Source organism: Anomaloglossus baeobatrachus, chromosome 6 (genome assembly GCF_048569485.1).
Source record: "Anomaloglossus baeobatrachus isolate aAnoBae1 chromosome 6, aAnoBae1.hap1, whole genome shotgun sequence".
In the NCBI taxonomy this organism is placed as follows: domain Eukaryota; kingdom Metazoa; phylum Chordata; class Amphibia; order Anura; family Aromobatidae; genus Anomaloglossus; species Anomaloglossus baeobatrachus.
In genome coordinates, this window is record NC_134358.1 from 34,204,747 (window position 1) to 34,227,339 (window position 22,593).

At 42.7% G+C, this 22,593-nt stretch overlaps 1 protein-coding gene across 1 annotated transcript in view; it reads right to left on the minus strand.

Moving 5' to 3' along the window:
* TG (thyroglobulin) overlaps nt 1–22,593 on the minus strand; it is a 221,975-nt gene that overhangs the window by 187,288 nt on the left and 12,094 nt on the right. The window contains exons 6-7 of the mRNA XM_075316012.1: nt 9,247–9,353; nt 1,133–1,276 (exon numbers count right to left, since the gene is read on the minus strand). Coding sequence (XP_075172127.1) covers nt 1,133–1,276; nt 9,247–9,353 — 251 coding nt within the window. The remainder of the gene's footprint in view (nt 1–1,132; nt 1,277–9,246; nt 9,354–22,593) is intronic.

Below are 22,593 nucleotides of genomic sequence, written 5' to 3' on the forward strand. Positions count from 1 at the left end.
CCAGCGTTTGGTGATGTCCATGGGTTCCAGACTTAAGGCAGTGATTGCCTCCAAAGGATTCGCAACAAAATATTGAAAATAAAAATATTTTGTTTGGGTTTGGTTTATTTGTCCAATTACTTTTGACCTCCTAAAATGTGGAGTGTTTGTAAAGAAATGTGACAATTCCTACAATTTCTATCAGATATTTTTGTTCAAACCTTCAAATTAAACGTTACAATCTGCACTTGAATTCTGTTGTAGAGGTTTCATTTCAAATCCAATGTGGTGGCATGCAGAGCCCAACTCGCCAAAATTGTGTCACTGTCCAAATATTTCTGGACCTAACTGTATAATTATATACAGGAGATACCCAGGTTATACCAGCTGTACATATATAATTATATACAGGAGATACCCAGGTTATACCAGCTGTACATATATAATTATATACAGGAGAGGCCCAGGTTATACCGGCTGTACATATATAATTATATACAGGAGATACCCAGGTTATATCGGCTGTACATATATAATTATATACAGGAGATGCCCAGGTTATACCAGCTGTACATATATAATTATATACAGGAGATGCCCAGGTTATATCAGCTGTACATATATAATTATATACAGGAGATACCCAGGTTATACCAGCTGTACATATATAATTATATACAGGAGATGCCCAGGTTATACCGGCTGTACATATATAATTATATACAGGAGATGCCCAGGTTATACCAGCTGTACATATATAATTATATACAGGAGAGGCCCAGGTTATACCAGCTGTACATATATAATTATATACAGGAGATGCCCAGGTTATACCAGCTGTACATATAGAATTATATACAGGAGATGCCCAGGTTATACCAGCTGTACATATAGAATTATATACAGGAGATGCCCAGGTTATACCAGCTGTACATATATAATTATATACAGGAGATGCCCAGGTTATACCAGCTGTACATATATAATTATATACAGGAGATGCCCAGGTTATACCGGCTGTACATATATAATTATATACAGGAGATGCCCAGGTTATACCAGCTGTACATATATAATTATATACAGGAGATGCCCAGGTTATACCAGCAGTACCACCCCAAATCTTATAAGAATCCTCAGTGCTATAACTTACATCTGAATCTGCCTGAAGTGATGAGTTGAACACCCAGAAATCGTCTCTGCAGCATACGATAGATGGCGGTTTCGGGGAATGACCGCGAAGGCGGAAGTCCTGAAAATACGGTGTCGTAGATTTCATCCATGAGCATCTCTAAACCTGGAAGAACAGACATATATATGTATACAGTATATAGTGATGATCTGTGTCACTCGGCTGCTTCTGGAGGTAGAGACAGGAGCAGCTTCTATTTAAATGTCATCTGGCTTATTCAATCTTTAAAAACCGCTCCATAGGATGAACATAAATATCCTTTTCTCAGGTACAAAGAAGAGGAAAAACAAAAGAGCAAGTCCAGAAGATACTGCCGGGTGCGCCCGCTCAGGATAAAGTCCAGTTCTTTAATAAGAGTAACAGTTCTGGAGCTCTGCACCCCTCCACACACAGATACTGACTGAGGTTACGGATCTCCATTTTACCTGAAGTACCACACCCTCAGGGTGGGAATATGTGAGCAGTCATTCTTACCCATCTTTCTGAGTGCTCATAAACCCGGCCCTGACATGCACCTTTTAACTTTCTCAGCATTTAACATGCTGGAGTCTGCTTCTGGGCTCACATCACTGAGGCTATCAACCACGATGATACATATCTCCCTTCCTGAACTTTTATATACAGTACAGACCAAAGGTTTGGACACATCATCTCATCTCTAGAACAACTGTTAAGAGGAGGCTTTGTGCAGCAGCCCTCCTTTATGGTAAAATAGCTCCTAGGAAACCACTGCTAAGGACAGGCAACAAGCAGAAGAGACTTGTTTAGGCTAAAGAACACAAGGAATGGACATTAGACCAGTGGAAATCTGCGCTTTGTTCTGATGAGTCCAAATTTGAGATCTTTGGATCCAACCACCGTGTCTTTGTAGAAAAGGTGAACGGATGGACTCTTCATGCATAGTTCCCACCGTGAAGCATGGAGGAGGAGGTGTGATGGTGTGGGGGGGCTTTGCTGGTGACCAGCATGGCTACCACAGCATCTTGCAGTGGCGTGTTATTCCATCCGGTCTGCGTTTAGTTGGGCCATCATTTATTTTTCAACAGGACAATGACCCCAAACACACCTCCAGGCTGTGTAAGGGACATGTGACTAAGAAGGAGAGTGATGGGGTGCTACGCCAGACGACCTGGTCTCCACAGTCACCAGACCTGAACCCAATCGAGATGGTTTGGGGTGAGCTCGACCGCAGAGTGAAGGCAAAAGGGCCAACAAGTGCTAAGCATCTCTGGGAACTCCTTCAAGACTGTTGGAAGACCATTTCCGGTGACTACCTCTTGAAGCTCATCAAGAGAATGCCAAGAGTGTGCAAAGCAGTCATCAAAGCAAAAGATGGCTACTTTGAAGAACCTAGAATATAAGACATATTTTCAGTTGTTTCACACTTTTTTGTTAAGTATTTCATTCCACATGTGTTAATTCATAGTTTTGATGCCTTCAATGTGAATCTACAATTTTTAGAGTCATGAAAATAAAGAAAACTCTTTGAATGAGAAGGTGTGTCCAAACTTTTGGTTTGTAGTGTATGTCCAGCAATCCAGCAAAATATTGCCAGTATCCTTTAGCACTAATAGCAGAGAGGGGTCACAGATAAGAGGCTCCCCGTCCTTTGTTAAAAAGCATTAAAATTAATACATCTAGTTATCAAATATTTTATAGTAAGACATATACGTTCACAGTTCTGTTTATGTTGGAGGGCATAGTTTATTAATTAAGTTTTTATAAGGAATAAGTATTAAAATATCTATATTGAGTATACTTGTGTGGAAGGATATATATAAATCCTTCCCGAAGCTTCCAGAAGATTATGTCATATGGAACTATACAACTAGAACACCCTATATGGATTGAACAGCTGGTATATAATACACGATGGAGGGGGCCACGGGGGGCTCCTCCACATTGCCTGCTGTGAGAAGACCCGAGGCTGCAAGATGAAGACACGCTAAGAGATGACATCCCCTGCTTTGCCATTCAGGACCCAAAGAAAGATGGGTAAAGACTTCCCATTGATCAGTATGGACTAAATGAACTCTTTGCGTAAGCTATCAAAGTATATTATTTTTCCTTTCTGTAACTGAACCCTGGCAACCATTTTTAAATAGATAAAATATATTTATTTTTTACATTTTTTGAAGTTTCTTTCTTTCATGCGCTTTTACGTATTTGAAGAAAAATATATTTAAGAGTATATTTTTTTTAACATTTTGGCGAGCTCAGTCATTCGTGATTTTTTTTTTTTTTTTTACATTTTTGTTGTTCCTTCACTTTGCATAAGGGGGGTATCTCAAGTATCTCCTGCAAAGGATCAGGAATCGACAATTTATAAAAATCACGCAGAACCTAGGAAATACGTATAAGTCAAGTTGCATGAATGTTTTTTTTTTTAATGAACTATAAAGTCTTTACTAAGCCACAGAAGTTAACTTTTGACGTATTTTTGAGCAAGAAAGATAAAGTCAGTCCATAAGAAGTATTGGACGTGTTGAACAAGGTGAACCAAGTCTTAGAGGATCATCCATCAGATCATCTGATCATTTCAGGTAAGAAAATGGATTTTATCTCTTCATATGTTAAGCAAAGTAAACTTCAGTTCACTTATCCAGATATTTCTAATGTGGAAGAGATTTGGTTACGCTTTTATGAGGAGTGTGAACTTGAGAATTCACGTATAGAATGTGCAAGGTCTTTTAATAGAGAGAAACAGAAAATCAGAAATGTCTGTCATTTAGTCTATGATTTTCACAAGTTAATCGTAGAAAAGTGTAAAAATGGTGGAAATAGACAACCTGAATTGTCAGGAGAGTCAGTGACAGAGAAATCCAAAGACTGCTTAGAACCTGGAATGTCAGTCAGTGATATTGTGAATTCTGACTGTAATGTTGGAAATGAAAAATTAGATTTTGACTGTAATTTTGCAAATCAGAATTTTGATAATGGCGGCAGACATGTGCTACGTAATCAAGGTCATTTTCAGGACACTGGGAAAGACGCAGGAAATGACGTAGAGAAGCCAGAAGGGGGAGGAGCCAGAGTGGGACACAGGCAGAAAGGACACGTGGAGAGAGAAAATGGCGACGATCAGTTTCTAAAAATAGAACAGACAAATTTAGGAATTAGACTTAGAAAGAGTCTATTGGACATATGCAAATTAATTCCCGCATATAATCCTAAAATACATGTTTGCAGAAATTCAGAGATATTTGAAAGTTCCGTTGAGAAGTTAAATTTAACCAATAGTGAGACGAATCAGTTATTCCGTATGTGGTTACCTCAGCATTTCTTTAGACAATTGGCATTAAAAAAGTCTTCTGACAATGAGACATTTGATTGTTCAAATGATAACGATATCATAAGGCTGAAAAATCTCATCTTCTGTGCAAGGAATGAATCTGATCCAAATTATGAGATGTTAAAGGAATTACAAATTGAACAGAATGAGAGTACGTTCTCATTTATGTCCGTTTTTGAACGTTTGTATAGGGCGGTCATTCCAAATGTCAGATTGGATGGAATGATACATTTATTTATCAAGAAATTTCATTTCCTTGACAATGCAGCCAGTGCGGTGGCATTAAATAAAAAGTCCCTATTCGAATGTACGACATTTATCGATTTTGTTAGAAGTCGCCAAAGTCAATCAAAACAGAAATTAATTAATTCTGAAAAACCAATACAAAAAAGGGAGAGTTTTTGTGAAAAATCAACAGTGTCTCCCAGATCCAGATATTTCTGTGACAGGGTGTATGAAGTTCGGAGGAAGATGCATACGTGTTTCAAACCATACAATCCACCCCAATTTTTGTCGTCTAAAAGTCTTTTTCCACAGGAAAAACCCTTGTCACCAGTGACGGGATCGGTCACTGGGATTGAGGATTCCAGACAAATGATGAGTAAAAGCTTTGAAAACCAGAAACAGGTGTCTTGTGGAGATCCTCTCCCTGGGCTAGAATTTCATAGCCAGTGGCAGCTGTGTGGTCTTTCAGAGAGAGACATTCTTTCTCGTATAATAGAAAAACTTGAATTACATAAGTTCAGAGATTCCTATAAGTTTAAAATGGACCTCATAAATCGAATCTTTGAAGAAAAATTTAGGTTTGGTCTTCAGCAAGATAAAGTGGATTTCTGGGTAAATTAATTTTATTGTTTGATAAGTATGTTTATTCATATACAGTGAATCTATGTATATATATATATATATATATATATATATATATATATATATATATATATATATATTAAAGGTAGTGACAGTAAATTAAGGTCATAGTTTCATTTAGTAAAATGATAGTTTAATGTTATAATTAATAATTTGATCTCTGTATATGAATAATAATATTTAAAATAAAATAATAAGAGAAAGTAACAGATTCTAAGTGTTTCATTTTTATCATAAATATGATAATAATTTTATTCTTTTATTTCCCTCAGAATTTATCAGTAAAACAGATTGATGAAGTATTAATTTTTATCTATGCATTTGTTCTTGTCCTCAATCAGGTAACATATATTTTATTGGGTAAGGATAATCGCGAAAGAACGATTAATAATAATTAATATTTTCTCAGGTACCAATTGCCAGAGTATTATTACTTTAATGTTTCTTTTATGAATATATATCTTCTTTAGAGTTATTAGAAATGTAATCTGAGCTTTGGAGTGTAGTAAAACTGCTTGCTGTTTTGGAATGGTATTCTTTGCACGTACCAGAGCATGTGACTTTTGAATTACTAAAGCTAATAATAAATGTCTGTCGGTTCCATGGTCAAATGTACAGTATGTAATACATTGGAATTTGTATTTTTCAAGAAGTACTTCAAATTAGTAACATAATTTTTGAAATGCGCATAGAATATTGGGAAAAAAAGGGATATGTGTTTGTCAATTTCTATGTAGAAGTATATGTTAAAGAACATGACAGTCTTGTGTGCATAGATGTGTCTATGAATGATTGATTGTCTGAGCAGCTGCTAAAGTCAGAGTACTTGGATCCAGAAAAAAAAAAAAAGGGAATTTTTGTTTTAACTTCAAGGTTATAATATATGTATGTTTACTATTAGAATAAATAAGTTATAGTACATAAGTATAAATAATGAAGGAAGTTATACTGGATATATCTTATTCTTAGACATATTTCTTTAGTATAGAGATATTAGGATTTTTTATTAAGGGTTTATTCTGAAGAGTTACATTCTAGAATAAGGTTATAACGTTTTGATTTTCTAATATCTTTTGTGTTAGTCACTTCTTTTATTGGTACATAGATTGGAAATCATTTTTCTTTTCAAATATAGAAGTGATATTTATAATATGGTCTTGAAGATATACAACACAAATTTTAATTTAATCTAAACATATTAATTTTTATAATATCATATTTCATGATATTGAAAGGGAGAGGTTTGGTCTCAATCACACATATTTATATTTGATAATATATGTGTTTACAGGATACTTTAATAATTAATATTTCAAGTACAAAGGAAGAATTGGGAATAAAAAAAATATATTTGAAGTATATCATAATGCATTTATATACTAAGAGAAGTGTATTATTTGCAAGGTTACATGACTTAATTATTTTTATTGGTTACTGATAGGTTTGGTAATTTCATAAGATACTGGTAATATTAAGGTTATCTGGTAACATTAAGGTTATGTATTATTTAAGACATAGGTGTTATATACATAGAAGGCCTTATTTTTATTTCAAGTTTTATTTTTATTCCGATTTACATTTTTTCTTTTTATTCCTATTTTTTATATTAATTATTATTTAATATTCACATTTTTAATCAAAATCTTAATTCTACAATTTTTATTTTTTCTTCAAGATTTTAAATATCTCAATTGAGAAAACACTTCAATATTTAGTTCAGTAATATCTAATATAAGAATATTACTTTATTAAATATGAATCATATTAAAAGGGAAAAGTTCCACTTTTATTTTTGGAAGAAAAGATACTTCCTTCATCAATATATACAATTGTTTACTTTCTGGTAATACATTATTTTTATATTAGTATGTTAACACAATAAGGATGAAATATTACTTATAGTTACACATTTCCTTATAGTAGGTTATTTAATAAATAATAGACAAATCAAATAAATTAAATTAGAGTAATAAAGATGGAAGATCAAGGTACATCTAGGTTTACCTTCCTATATTTACAAATAATATATATTATATTTTTAATCAATAATAATTTATAATGGGTATTATTGTGTTTTGATGAAATCATCCAGTCTTTTCCAAAAGGTTATTTGCTTTGGTTTATAATTTTACAAATGATCTAACTAAAAAGCCACATTGTTGCCTTTCATATTTATAATATGATACATGTTATAGGTACACATTATATTGTTTCATATTTTATATTATATTTTGGTTACATTCAACACATTGCCACCTATGGGTTTGTAAGGGTAATACACCAATGACAAAAAAGGTCATTACAAGAAAATACTATTGTCTATACCATTATGCAGTATTTTATCATTTTGAGTATCAATTATATTAATACTTCTACGATAATAATAATGACATGGTATTATAGTATTAGAGTTATGATACGCTGTGACATTTATTAGTGATAGTTATTGCCATATTTGGTATTTAGATTAGGGATGAAGTCTTCAATCAAGATTACAAAAGATAAAAAGACTTTATAATTATCCTAAAGTTAAAAGGGATTCTGCAAAAAGGTCCAAAAGGTAACGTCTCAAATAAGACTGTGAAACATAGAAAATACACTTACCGCGTTTGCACCTCAAACATAGTGGTCCTATGATTCCAGGATGGACAATGACACATGGTCTGTGCATTAAGACCTCCCTAAAGTTACTAAGAAGAGCAATGACGTGTTAAAGTTAACCCCTGTCGTGCTGACCAAGAACGTCTTAACATCTGTTCCAGGATTTGACAACAGGCAGCATGAAGGAAATTACACTGCACAGACATCAAAGACTTTTGCTATTCTTCTACACTCATGAACTGTGGTTTATCAACATTGGCTATGGACTTTGTAATAAAGAATAAAGTTTATGGACTTTGATCTAACAATGATAAACGCAATATGGGACTGTATTAAATTGGTAACCCTTCATTGTTATCAAAGGATTTATTTCTAAGAGACTGTGTTTATGCCGGATTACATCGGAGATAAGAAGACATCAACTCAGAGGACATCATATGGTGACCGGATTTGTCTTTTGCATTTCTTTTTAGGTCTAGCGAAGTATAGTTATATATTTTTTTATATGATTGATCAGTCACGGCCTGTCATAACATGAATCCACATTATTATATTATTGAACTTACAACATGAATAATGCAAATTAATTATTATTCATCATTATTATTGATATTAATCCATTATCACCAAATAAGGAAATAAGATTTGTTATTTTAATGATGTATTAATTAATTTTCGGGGTTACTCCACCCGCTTCAAGGGGGGTTTGTTAAAAAGCATTAAAATTAATACATCTAGTTATCAAATATTTTATAGTAAGACATATACGTTCACAGTTCTGTTTATGTTGGAGGGCATAGTTTATTAATTAAGTTTTTATAAGGAATAAGTATTAAAATATCTATATTGAGTATACTTGTGTGGAAGGATATATATAAATCCTTCCCGAAGCTTCCAGAAGATTATGTCATATGGAACTATACAACTAGAACACCCTATATGGATTGAACAGCTGGTATATAATACACGATGGAGGGGGCCACGGGGGGCTCCTCCACATTGCCTGCTGTGAGAAGACCCGAGGCTGCAAGATGAAGACACGCTAAGAGATGACATCCCCTGCTTTGCCATTCAGGACCCAAAGAAAGATGGGTAAAGACTTCCCATTGATCAGTATGGACTAAATGAACTCTTTGCGTAAGCTATCAAAGTATATTATTTTTCCTTTCTGTAACTGAACCCTGGCAACCATTTTTAAATAGATAAAATATATTTATTTTTTTACATTTTTTGAAGTTTCTTTCTTTCATGCGCTTTTACGTATTTGAAGAAAAATATATTTAAGAGTATATTTTTTTAACATCCTTTAACTCACCAGTGCCCTTAAGTTCACGTCCTAGGGCATCAGCACAGTAGCAGTACCCAGATACCTCTGGAAATGACTCTCTAAGGGATTTAAAAGATCTGAATGTATCTGGAAACCTGAAGATAAAAAGGTATAAAACAATAATTATCCTTTAACATCTTGTCCAAATGCAATGTGCCCTGTGGAAAGGAAATTTCTATAAATATGAATGTACAATTATGATTTAAAGGAGGCTTTTCACTATTTTTCTTAAAGTTAATAGAGTACCTCCTCCAATTGCCACTGTTTCACTGATTCTGGAACAGTTTTTCTTTTTCTTCTATGACCCTCCATTCCAAAGTTATGCCCTCTGGTAATAATAATGCAAATTTTCCGTCCAGCCTACCGGGCATATACCTGAAAACCTCTTTGTGGGCGTTTGCTTTTTTGCTGATGATGTTGGCCAATCAAAACCTGGCCACTCGCACAAAGAAGTTTTGTGGTACACGCCCAGTTAGGTGAAGGGAAAAAATGAATCTTTAATACCAAGGGGCATAACTTTGGAACGGAAAGTCACAGAACAAAAAGGAAAACTATTCCAGAATCAGTCAAACGGTGGCAATTAGAGTACGTACTCAGTCATGTGCATCCACAAAGTATGAAATATTGTATAAACTGCTATCTAGTGAACAATCATGTAGATTCTTTTTTTTTTCTTAAATTCGTTTATTAAACAGGAAAAAAAAATTTTCCCCCCAAATACAGAGCAAAAGATACATTAGCTATACACATACAGGCTTGCTATGAGCCACTCAAGAAGACTCAACAAATAGACATGTCGCTATATTGCTAAATAAATGTTCATTTTAAAACTGCTATAGTGTCTTACGGTCAATGAGATAGCTGATTACATTGCATTTGAGTGTATGGTGAATACTACAAACAAACAAAAAAACAAACAAACAGTAAATAACTAATAACTAGCTCTGCCGATAACACCGTCCTAGACGTTGGAAACTGCCCTCCTCCACATTCAGTTTTGTATTCAGTACTGGTAGAGACTAGAGTTGAGCGCAGTTCGCGGTTCGAGGTTCTCCAGTTCGCGGCTCGAGTGATTTTGGGGCCTGTTCTAGATAGAACTAGAACTCGAGCTTTTTGCTAAAGCTCGATAGTTCTAGAAACGTTCGAGAACGGTTCTAGCAGCAAAAAAAACCAGCTAATTCCTAGCTGGCTTTCCGCTGTAATAGTGTCACTCTGTGACTCACACTATTATGAAATTTCAGTGTATAGTGTGCGGGAACAGCGCCTTCAGATCACTGCTGTTTGTATAATGGCCATTATACTAGCAAACACTAAGTGTACCTAGTGGCATCCTAAACGTGGCTGTTGGACTTCTGTATAGTCCCACTAGTGCATAGATATTTGCAGCACGTCTGCCTGCATTGCACACTCAAACTGATAGTTACTAAGCCATTATACTAGCAATTTATGCTGCCAGTTTAAGGGCTGTAGTTGCATTGTCAGGGATATTTATTCTTTATTATTCTGCTGTTAATAAAGCTAGACCACCGCTGCAATCTACACCACCTCTCAATTTTTACTACCACATTTTCAGTGCACAATCTTGTCGCAATCAACATGCGTGGCAAAATGACAGATGCTGGTGGAAAGGGGAAGAGGCGTGGTGGAAAAGGAAAAAAAGGGTTTGTCCGTGGGGAAGGTGGCAAAGCTCCATTATCATCTGCTGAAGATAGACCATCTACCAGCAAAAGTAAGATGTCTACTACTTACCATGGACAATCCGATGTGCTCCCTTTTTTACGGACACGAACAACAGGAACAAAGGTAGATGATGGCCAAAAAAGGAAAATGCTTGAATGGATCTCAAGTGGTCCAACAAGTGCCCTCTCAGCCACTTCAACTACCGCATCCAAAAAACACCAGTCCTCTGAGTTGTCATCCCAATCAAACTTGCTTTCTCACAGCTCTGAAGTCTCCATCAGCCCTGCACAGTATGGTGGAACTGAGATGGCTGAGTCTGCAGAGCTGTTCAGTCACACTATAGCCTGGGAATCAGAGGTCTGCTCCCAAGCTACAGTGAGTACAGACCAGGAAATGGTCTGCAGTGATGCCCAGAACCTTTGTGACTCTGATTCAGGCCGTGAGGACCAAGTTTCTGAGCATAATGTTGACCCTTTGTCACAAACTGTAACACCTGTGGTTATAGACAATGAGGAACATACTGATGAAGATGAGACGCAGATACCCGATTGGGATGACAACTTAAATATTCGGTCAGGGCAAGAAGAGGCTCGGTCTGAGGGGGAGGGGAGTGCAAACACAACAATTGATGATGAAGTTCTAGATCCCACTTACTGTCAACCCACAGTCAGGCACTCGAGGAGGTCAACAGAGACGGTGGAGGAGGATGCAACTGATGACGAAGTTACCTTGCGCCTTCCTGGACAGAGTCGGAGTACTGGTAGCACGTCTACAACTGCATCCTCAGCCACCACTCTGCCTCTGAGCACTAGTCGGGGTGGGTCAACAGGTCGCATGCCCTCTAAGCCTTGCCTAGCCTGGTCCTTTTTTGACATAGCAAAAGATCGCCCAAATTATGTGATCTGTAAAATTTGTCATGGTTCTCTTAGTAGAGGTCAAAACCTCAGCAGTTTGACAACTTCTTCCATGAATCGTCACATGAATAAATATCATATGTCCCGGTGGGAAGCTCACCGTGCTGCAATGCGGCCTAACGGAGCGAACCATCCACCGCCTGCCCCTTCCAGTGCATCCGCGCGCTCTTCATCTTCTAGGACTGTGGGGACAGCTGTCACACCTGTTTTTCCACGCACAACTTCCACCACTGTAACCGCAACAGGCAGTTTGCTTGGTAGGTCGTCAGTTGGTTTGGAAGGGGAAACAAGTGAGTGTGTAAAGCTCTCTCAGACATCGATAGCACCAACGTTGGATGAAGGCAACATCATGTCTCCGCCGGCACTTTCCTCACAAACCTGCATTTTTCCAGGGACACCCTACTCAACACCGTCTACACACAGCAGCCAGATATCTGTCCCTCAGATGTGGTCAAATAAAAGGCCACTTCCTGCGACCCATGACAAAGCTAAGAGGTTGACTCTATCCCTCTGTAAGCTCTTGGCTACCGAAATGCTGCCTTTCCGCCTAGTGGACACACAGGATTTTAGAGACCTTATGTCTGTCGCTGTGCCCCAGTACCAGATGCCTAGTCGCCACTACTTCTCTAAGAAAGGTGTGCCCGCGCTACACCAGCATGTCGCACACAACATCACCGCTTCCTTGAGAAACTCTGTGTGTCAACGGGTGCATTTCACCACCGATACTTGGACCAGGAAGCATGGACAGGGACATTACATGTCGCTGACTGGGCACTGGGTAACTATGGTGATAGATGGTGAAGGGTCTGCTGCACAAGTCTTGCCGTCCCCACGACTTGTGTGTCAATCCTCTGTCTGTCCAAGTTCTGCCACTGCTTCTGCATCCTCCACCTCATCTGGGTCCTCCACCTCCGCCCCAAGCCTGCCTGGTCAGGCCACCAGCGTTCTCACTGCGCAGAAGGAATCACGCACCCCTCATTACTATGCTGGCAGCAGAGCGCAACGGCATCAGGCGGTCTTTAGCTTGACATGTCTTGGGAATAAGAGTCACACAGCTGAGGAGTTGTGGTCAGCTCTGCGGTCCGAGTTTAATAAATGGTTGTCTCCACTCAACCTGCAGCCTGGTAAGGCCGTGTGCGACAATGCTGCAAACCTGGGTGCGGCCCTTCGCCTGGGCAAGGTGACACACGTACCTTGTATGGCTCACGTGTTGAACCTTGTCGTCCAGCAATTTTTAACACACTATCCCGGCCTAGATGGCCTTCTGAACAGGGCACGAAAACTGTCTGCTCACTTCCGCCGTTCAAGCGCCGCAGCTGAGCGACTTGCATCGCTCCAGAAGTCTTTCGGCCTGCCGGTTCATCGCCTGAAATGCGATGTGGCGACACGCTGGAATTCAACTCTCCACATGTTACAGCGACTGTGGCAGCATCGCCGAGCCCTGGTGCAATACGTCATGACGTATAGCCTGGGCCAACGAGATGCAGAGGTGGGGCAGATCACCCTGATGGAGTGGTCTCAGATCAAAGACCTATGCACCCTTCTGCACAGTTTCGACATGGCGACGAATATGTTTAGCGCTGACAATGCCATTATCAGCATGACAATTCCAGTCATTTACATGCTGGAGCACACGCTAAACACTATTCGGAGTCAGGGGGTGGGACAACAGGAAGGGGATGAACTACAGGAGGATTCATATGCGCAAGACACAACAACATCACCAAGGTCCAGACGTTCATCATCACCAAGGCGGCAGGCATGGGACCATGGGGGACAGGGATCAACAAGGGCGCATGGTAGCAGGCGAGATGTTGAGGAAGGTGCAGGAGAACATGAAGAAATGGAGGACGAACTGTCCATGGACATGGAAGACTCATCAGATGAGGGAGACCTTGGTCAAATTTCAGTTGAAAGAGGTTGGGGGGAGATGTCAGAGGAAGAAAGAACGGTTAGCACCTCTATGCCACAAACACAGCGTGGACTTGGTCCGCATGGCTGCGCAAGACACATGAGCGCCTTCTTGCTGCACTACCTCCAACATGACCCTCGTATTGTCAAAATTAGAAGTGATGATGACTACTGGCTTGCCACACTATTAGATCCCCGGTACAAGTCCAAATTTTGTGACATAATTCCAGCCATAGAAAGGGACGCACGTATGCAGGAGTATCAGCAGAAGCTGTTACTCGATCTTAGCTCGGCTTTTCCACCAAACAACCGTGCAGGTGCAGGGAGTGAATCTCCCAGTTGTAACTTGACAAACATGGGACGGTCTCGTCATCTTCAACAGTCTACCCGTACCAGTAGCACCGTATCTGGTGCTGGTAACAGCAATTTTATGGAATCTTTTCATAATTTTTTTAGACCCTCCTTTGCAAGGCCACCAGAGACAACAAGTCTGACACATAGTCAACGGCTGGAGAGGATGATACAGGAGTATCTCCAAATGAACATCGATGCCATGACTTTGCAAATGGAGCCTTGCTCCTTTTGGGCTTCAAATCTAGAAAAATGGCCAGAGCTCTCCAGTTACGCCTTGGAGATTTTGTCGTGTCCAGCTGCCAGCGTTGTCTCTGGACGTGTCTTCAGTGCTGCTGGGTGTGTGCTGACAGATAAGCGCACGCGTCTGTCCAGTGACAATGTGGACAGTCTAACGTTCATCAAAATGAACAAGTCATGGATCCACACGGAATTTACTACCCCTGTGTCATCCTGGGGAGAGTAAATGCTTGTGGATTTGGAATGTGCTTGATGCAAATCAAAACATCCTGTTTGCAACTAGGGCACAAGTGCTGCCACTGATAAGGTGTCTGTGGGGCCCAATTTTTGGAAAAAAGGGAGGCTCCGCTTGGAGTAACCCTTGCTTACACTGTTTTTAAAAGAAGCCAAGATGCACAGCGCTGGGATCAGGAAAGACTTTGCTACCTACCCCGGTGTCATCCTGGGGACGGTTAATTATGGCGTATTTTTGAATGTGCTTGATGCATATCTAGCTGTGAAGTGTACAACTGGGGCACAAGTGCTGCCACTGAAGGGGTGGGTGTGTGTGGGGCCCAATTTTTGGAAAAAAGGGAGACTCCGCTTGGAGTCACCTTGCGGTGTTTTACATGATTTTAGAAGGGCGTGCCATGCCTATATCTGTGTGTCCTCCTCTTTTTCCTTGTCCTGCTCTTTTGTTTTCGCATGAGTATATGTCCTTGTCACTTTCCCATGTGTTTGTGTTGTGTTGTGAATTGTTTGTCACGTTTTGGACACCTTTGAGGGTGTTTTCTAGGTGTTTTTATGTGTTTGTGAGTGCCTGCCATTGTTTCCTATGCAGTTCGAGTTCGGTTCGTCGAATGTTCGACGAACCGAACTCAAACGGGACCTCCATTCGGCAAACCGACCTCGAGCCGAACCGGGACCGGTTCGCTCATCTCTAGTAGAGACCTGTCAATATCTTATACTCAATCAGTTAAGGTCAAAGGGGAGGAGTTCCACATTTCCCATATTGGGTTGAATTTCTCCGGACACCCTCTGTTTTGATATATAGTCCGCTCATACGGGAGCATTTTGTTCACCAGTTCTATCCATGCTCGCACCGTAGGAGGAGAGCCACCCATCCACCGCATGGCTATGAGTTTCCGGGCCATAAAAAGGGATTCCTGTAGAAATATTTTGTGATAGTGTGACTGTCGCGGGCGGCGGGGGGCTGCGCTCACCACGCTCGGGTCCGGCGCTGCTGCTGCTGCTGCTCGGTGGCTCGAGCGTTGGGCCGGATCCGGGGACTCGAGCGGCGCTCCTCGCCCGTGAGTGAAAGAGGTGGTTTGTTGGTGTTTGGGATGTTGGTTTGTGACGCCACCCACGGTGTCTGGTGAGGTTGGGGCACCACCGCTGCTCTGTACGGGGATCCCGGGAGCGATGACAGGGAGCAGCTGGGATGTTTCTCTCCCCTCCGTGGGTAACGGGATTTTGGTAGTCCCGGGGCCCGGAGTTTGTTGACTGTAAGGTGGGTTGCGGGGCTTGGCCAGGTGCACGGTCGCGGGGCAGCGCAGTGCCAGACGGTGGTACTTACTCAGCCAGTAACGCACACGGAGTCTCTGGTAAAACAAACGGCTGGATGGACAAGTCCCACAGACGGCTGCGACGGTCACTCCCGGTAGGTTGGCGGTAACTGTCTCTCCCTGCACCTTTGTTGTGTTTTCGGCCCCGATGGCTTCCCACCTTTGACCCGCTCCCCAGCGGTAGGTTGGCTAAGGGAGCCCCTTTTTGCCCGCAGGCGCTGGCCCTGGGAGCTCTAGCTCTGGTGGTAGCTTTCTCTACCTCACGGTTTGGACGGTTGCCTTCAGTCGGGTCTTTACTGCTGGGAAACCCCAGAGGTTCCCGTCGCTGACGGATTTGACCGGTTTTACGGCAACTCCTAGCCTGGTCGGGGTCCGTTGGCCGTGCCGGATGGTGCTGGCTTCTCTTCGCTCCCCGATCCGGTACCGGCGGGCCACCGCCCGTCGTCGGTCCTTACAGTTGTGCATCAATCGGCCTCTCCTGCAGACGGTCACCACCGTCTGCCAACCTTGCTGTTTCAGTGCCCGGGCCACGTACCCGGACATGGCCGGTCAGTTCCTCTACTACCACTTCCCCTGACTCTCACTCTCTACTCCTAAACTCAACTGCTCTCCTTTTCCCGCTTCCAGGACTGTGAACTCCTCGGTGGGTGGAGCCAACCGCGTGGCTCCGTCCCACCTGGTGTGGACATCAGCCCCTGGAGGGAGGCAACAAGGATTTGTATCTGACCTTGATGTTCCTAACCGGGGTGTGGGGTGTGTTGTTGCAGTACCTGTGATGTCCTGGCTTGTCCAGGGCGCCACATGACCATGTCCCTTCATCCATAACCCCAAATAAACAGAGAAGTGGTTCAAGGGGTATAGGAAAAAGAGCCAGGGAGGACAAGACTGAGACATCCCCCTTCCAAAAGGTGGCAGCCACCGGACAGCCCCATATCATGTGAAGGAAGTCAGCATCCCCTCCATAGCACCGCGGGCAGTCAGGGGTTGCCCGGTGTCGCATTTTGAACAACCTTAAAGGGGTTAAATAAGCTTGGTGTATGATATATAGTTGGGTCATTCTGTTATTAACTGAGGGTGATACCTTAGTTGTGGATTCCAGAATCTCCTCCCAGTCCTCCCTGTGTAAGTTCGGGACTAACAGCTCCCACGTCCTCCTAAAAGTCAGTGGCTGGGACTCATTTCCCACAGACAGTAAGTGGGTGTACAGAGATGAGATCAGTCCTTTAGGGCCCTGGGACCGCAGAATTCCAATTAAGGGAAAAGAGGATATAAGGGCAGCTCCCGTCCTATTCTGCATATGATGTTGGATTGCTGATCTAAGCTGCAGATATCTAAAGAAGTGACATCTAGCCACATTAAATCGGGAGTGGATTTGATTAAAGGACAACAGGACATTATATTCATAACTGTTACTCAGAGTGAGTGCGCCATGTGAGCTCCAGAAGACAGAGGACGGGTGTTCTAATAGCGTAGGGAAATACGTGTTCTGCCATAAGGGCATCTCAGCAATAATACCCGAGAAACGCGCCACCCTTTTAGCTTGTCTCCAAACCCGTCGTGCCAACCTGAGAAGCGGTAACATCCTAGGCGGGCCAGTTCCATCCAGTTCCAGAAACCCAAGTAAGCACCTTGTTCCAGCAGCGTGTGCAAGGTGACTCTCTGAGTTCGGAAGGTTGGATCCTGGCATCCACGAGGACAGCGCCCTCAGCTGGCCCGACAGGTAGTATAAGTAGAAATCCGGCAGAGCCAGTCCGCCCTGTCGCTTAGATCTATGTAGTGTGGTCAGTTTCAGTTTAGGTCGTGTGGTGCTGTGGAGCCCTGGACAAGCCAGGTCGTCACAGGTACTGCAACAACACACCCCACACCCCGAGATAGGCACACCAGTCACACACAAATCCTTGTTGCCTCCCTCCAGGGGCTGATTTCCACACCAGGTGGGGTGGAGCCAGGCGGTTGGCCCCACCCACTGAGGAGTTCACAGTCCTGGAGGCGGGAAAGGAAGTCAGGGTAGTTAGAGAGAGTGAAAGTGAAGGAGCAAGAAGGAGTAGTAGAGGAGCAGACTGACCGTGTCCGGGTACGTGGCCCGGGCACCAAGAGCAAGGTTGGCAGACAGTGCTGGCCGTCTGCAGGAGGGGCCGATCGACGCAGGACCGGGAACGGGCGTTGGCCCGCCGGTACCGAACCAGGGAGCGAAGAGAAGCCAGCACAAACCGGCAGGGCCTACGGACCCCAACCAGGCTTGGAGTCGCCGTTAAACTGATCAAATCCGTTAGCGACCGGAACCTCCGGGGTTTCCTAGCAGCAAAGACCCGACTGAAGGCAACCGTCCAAACCGAGAAAGGGAAGCACAACTACCGCCACAGTTAGAATTCCCAGGGCCAGTGCCTGCGGGCAAAAGGGGCTCCTCCGGCCCACATCCAAGCTGGGGAGCGGGTTACCGGTGGGAAGCCATCGGGACCGAAGATACACAACAGGTGCAGGGAAAGGCAGCCACCACCAACCTACCGGGAGTAACCACAGCAGCCGGCTGCGGGACCCGTCCATCCAGCCGTTTGTTTTACCGGAGACTCTGTATCCATCATTGACTGAGTGAGTACCACCGTGCCGTCTGGCACCGTGCTGCCCCCGCGACCCTGCACCTTGCCAACCCGGCCTCCCCGTCCCACCTCACCGGGCCCCGGGACCATCAAACCCCCTACCCACGGAGGGGAGAGAAACATCTCGGATGCTCCCTGTCATCGCTCCCGGGATCCCCGTCCAGAGCAGCGGTGGTGTCCCAACCTCACCACAAACCGTGGGTGGCGTCACGGACCAACTCCCCCAAACCCACACTAACCACCCCTTTCACTCACGGGCGAGGAGCGCCGCTCGAGTCCCAAGATCCAGCCCACCACTCGAGCCACCGAGCAGCAGCCGCAGCAGCGCCGGACCCGAGCGTGGTGAGCGCAGCGCGTCCCTCCTCCGCCCGCGACAGTGCCCCAAATGAACCCAGACAATAACGAGTTCAGGGAAGAGAAGGATTTAGGAATTGGAACCGCACTATGCTGGAGGAAGTAACTGAGATTGGGAAGTAAAATCATTTTCACCAAATTGACACATCCCGGGACAGATAGGGGCAGCTTACTCCATAGCGAGAACTTAGTTTTGGCCACTGTCAATAGAGGGTAAATGTTAGACTGTAGGTCCTGTCGGCTATCATGTAGATTCTTTTTAATTGGTTCAGTTCCAGGATAATCGCGCACATTTTAGCTGATTTTAATATACATTTTTGTTTTGCTTTTAGCATTTTACACACATTTTATTTAACCTTTTAGGCATATAATAAAAAAATCCTTATGTTTACATTTTAGTCGTTTTTTCTGGTATTATTGTTGCATTACATTACTTGTGTTCGCTGTTGTACACCGATCATTTTGGTATATAACATATCTCTTTTTGGTTCAAAGCTACGGTTACAATGATTTTTGGGGAATGGTGTTTTTAGAGGTGCTATTTTGTGTATATATTTTTTTTTACATTTTTTTACTTTTTTATGGTCTGTCCTTCAAAGATCAAAAAGGCCGCTGTGGTATATAGTGTTTATATATATTTTTCACACTCTACTTTTCCACAGTAACAGGAACTGCACAGCAGGGGCCCTCAGCCCTGTCTGACTGAATACTGTCACTTTTTTGGTGTAATTAGACGCAGCTGCTGCCTCCTTCCTTTAACATTTCGGGGATCGTATAATCAGCACCGTGACCATCAGGATCAATAGATGAATTAGAGAACAGAAAAGACAACCAATGGAAACATATTGTCACAAAAATGTAGCAGAGACGATAGGTTGATGTGCTGTTTTCTGTATATCACTTGTCAGCTTTGTTGTGTAGACTAGGTCAGTAGGAGCGGAGTTATCTCGATATCATTATATGGTAGATAATATAACAATTGTACTGCTGGAATTCTAGATAAGGCAAGATAATTACACTATATAATAAATATATAAATATCTTTCCTGCCGCTCACTTTAAGGTCTTGATCACTTGCTGCCTTTTTGTATGTGTGGATCTACAGTATTTTCCGTGATTTTTCGTGTTGTAAAAAAAGCAGTGCTTTACAGTAACGGCTAAATACTGTAAATGGGATTTATTTTTTACCTTGCTTTATTTGACCTGAGATATGTTTTTGTTTTAAAAAATGCAGAATTTCTAATCTTTCAGCGTTTTTACTGCTGTTATTCCTCATTGATATCAAAATAACTCAGCACCAAAAAACTAATTTAATTTATTCTGTAGTTTTGTCCCGGGTGTGTCACAGGTGACAGACAGTCATGTGGTTTCTGGCCATAGAAGGTCACAGTGCTTGGCTGCACAGAACGCTCCCTGACTTTCCATTGTTCCTGCTGTCAGTATTCATTGTATTAGGTAGCTTTCTTGTTGGATTTTCATCTCTTCCTTTTTAGAACCCAGTAGGAGCTCGCCTTCCACCCAGCTGCTGATCATCAGTATTCTCTTGGTGCTTAAATACTCCCTGCTCCCCTGGACTGGTGCTGGTGATATTATTCAGTTCATTCTAGCTCTGGTTGCAAGCAGGTGGCTTGTACTCCTCTGTGGTATCGTTGCTGAAGCCTTGCTGAACTCCTGCCTTAGTCATCTGTGGAGAAGTAGTTCATTCTTTTTCCCCCTTGTGTTCCCCTTGTGTCTTTAGTGGGGTTTACGAAAAGTGCTTTCCACCTTTTTTCCTATTTAGGGCCCAGCACTAGGGATATCTAGGGTCAGGTATCTGGCTCAGCGCATAGGTGCAGAACCTATCTACGGTGGGGAGGAACCCCAGGGACCAGATGTAGGTTTGGTCAGGGGTCACCATTAGAGTTGAGCGCGGTTCGTGGTTCTCCAGTTCGCGGTTCGAGTGATTTTGGGGGCTGTTCTAGATAGAACTAAAACTTGAGCTTTTTGCTAAAAGCTCGATAGTTCTAGTTACGTTCGATAACGATTCTAGCAGCAAAAAGCTAAGCTAATTACTAGCTGGCTTTCCGCTGTAATAGTGTAAGTCACTCTGTGACTCACACTATTATGAAATTTCAGTGTATAGTGTGCGGGAACAGCGCATTCAGATCACTGCTGCTGGGATAATGGCGATCGCCATTTTTTTTTTTTCCTTGTCTTCCTTCCCTAAGCGCGCGCGTCTTGTGGGGCGGGCCAGCATGTCAGCCAATCCCAGACACACACACAGCTAAGTGGACTTTTAGCCAGAGAAGCAACGGCATGTGTGATAGAATGTCCATGTCACATGTCCCTGCATTATAAAAACGGGTATCTGCCCGTCCGGACGCTATTATCTGCCTTCTGCGTCTGGGTGTCAGTCACCGCTGGCGTAGCTCCTGTCTCCGATACTGCTGTGTACGCTCTATACACAGCGCTATACAGAATAGGGATAGAAGTTTCTTTCAGCCCTTGTAAGGGCTAATACCGGCAGGGTCAGAGCCAAAGGGGACAGTCAGGTCCGTGGAAAGAGGTTTTAACAGCTACAGATAACAGCGTCTGTGTAGCTAAGGTCAGGGACTTCCTCGCTGCATTTCACCATTAGGAGGGATAGAAAGTGAGGCTTCCTTTCCTCTACACTGACCCACAACCCTGCCACTGTACCCTCCTGCTCTTTGCACACTCCAACTGATTGTTACTAAGCCATTATACTAGCAAACTGTGATGCCAGTTTAAGGGTCGTAGTTGCATTGTCAGGGATAGTTATTGTTGTTTATTCTGCTGTTAATAAAGCTAGACCACCGCTGCAATCTACACCACCTCTCAATTTTTACTACCACATTTTAAGTGCACAATCTTGTCGCAATCAAAATGAGTGGCAAAATGACAGATGCTGGTGGAAAGGGGAAGAGGCGTGTTGGAAAAGGAAAAAAAGGTTTGTCCGTGGGGAAGGTGGCAAAGCTCCATTAACATCTGCTGAAGATAGACCATCTACCAGCAAAAGTAAGATGTCTACTACTTACCGTGGACAATCCGATGTGCTCCCTTTTTTACGGACACGAACAACTGGAACAAAGGTAGATGATGGCCAAAAAAAGAAAATGTTTGAATGGATCTCAAGTGGTCCAACAAGTGCCCTCTCCGCCACCTCAACTACCGCATCCAAAAAACACCAGTCCTCTGAGTTGTCATCCCAATCAAACTTGCTTTCTCCCAGCTCTGAAGTCTCCATCCGCCCTGCTCAGTATGGTGGAACTGAGATGGCTGAGTCTGCAGAGCTGTTCAGTCACACTATAGCCTGGGAATCAGAGGTCTGCTCCCAAGCTACAGTGAGTACAGACCAGGAAATGGTCTGCAGTGATGCCCAGAACCTTTGTGACTCAGATTCAGGCCGTGATGACCAAGTTCATGACATAATGTTGACCCTTATTCACAAACTGAAACACCTGTTGTAATAGACAATGAGGAACATACTGATGACGATGAGACGCAGATACCAAATTGGGATGACAACTTAAATATTCGTTCAGGGCAGGAAGAGGCTTAGTCTGAGGGGGAGGGTAGTGCAAACACAACGCTTGATGAGGAACTTCTAGATCCCACCTACTGTCAACCCACAGTCAGGCACTCGAGGAGGTCAACAGAGGCGGTGGAGGAGGATGCAACTGATGACGAAGTTACCTTGCACCTTCCTGGACAGAGGAGGAGTACTGGTAGCACGGCTACAACTGC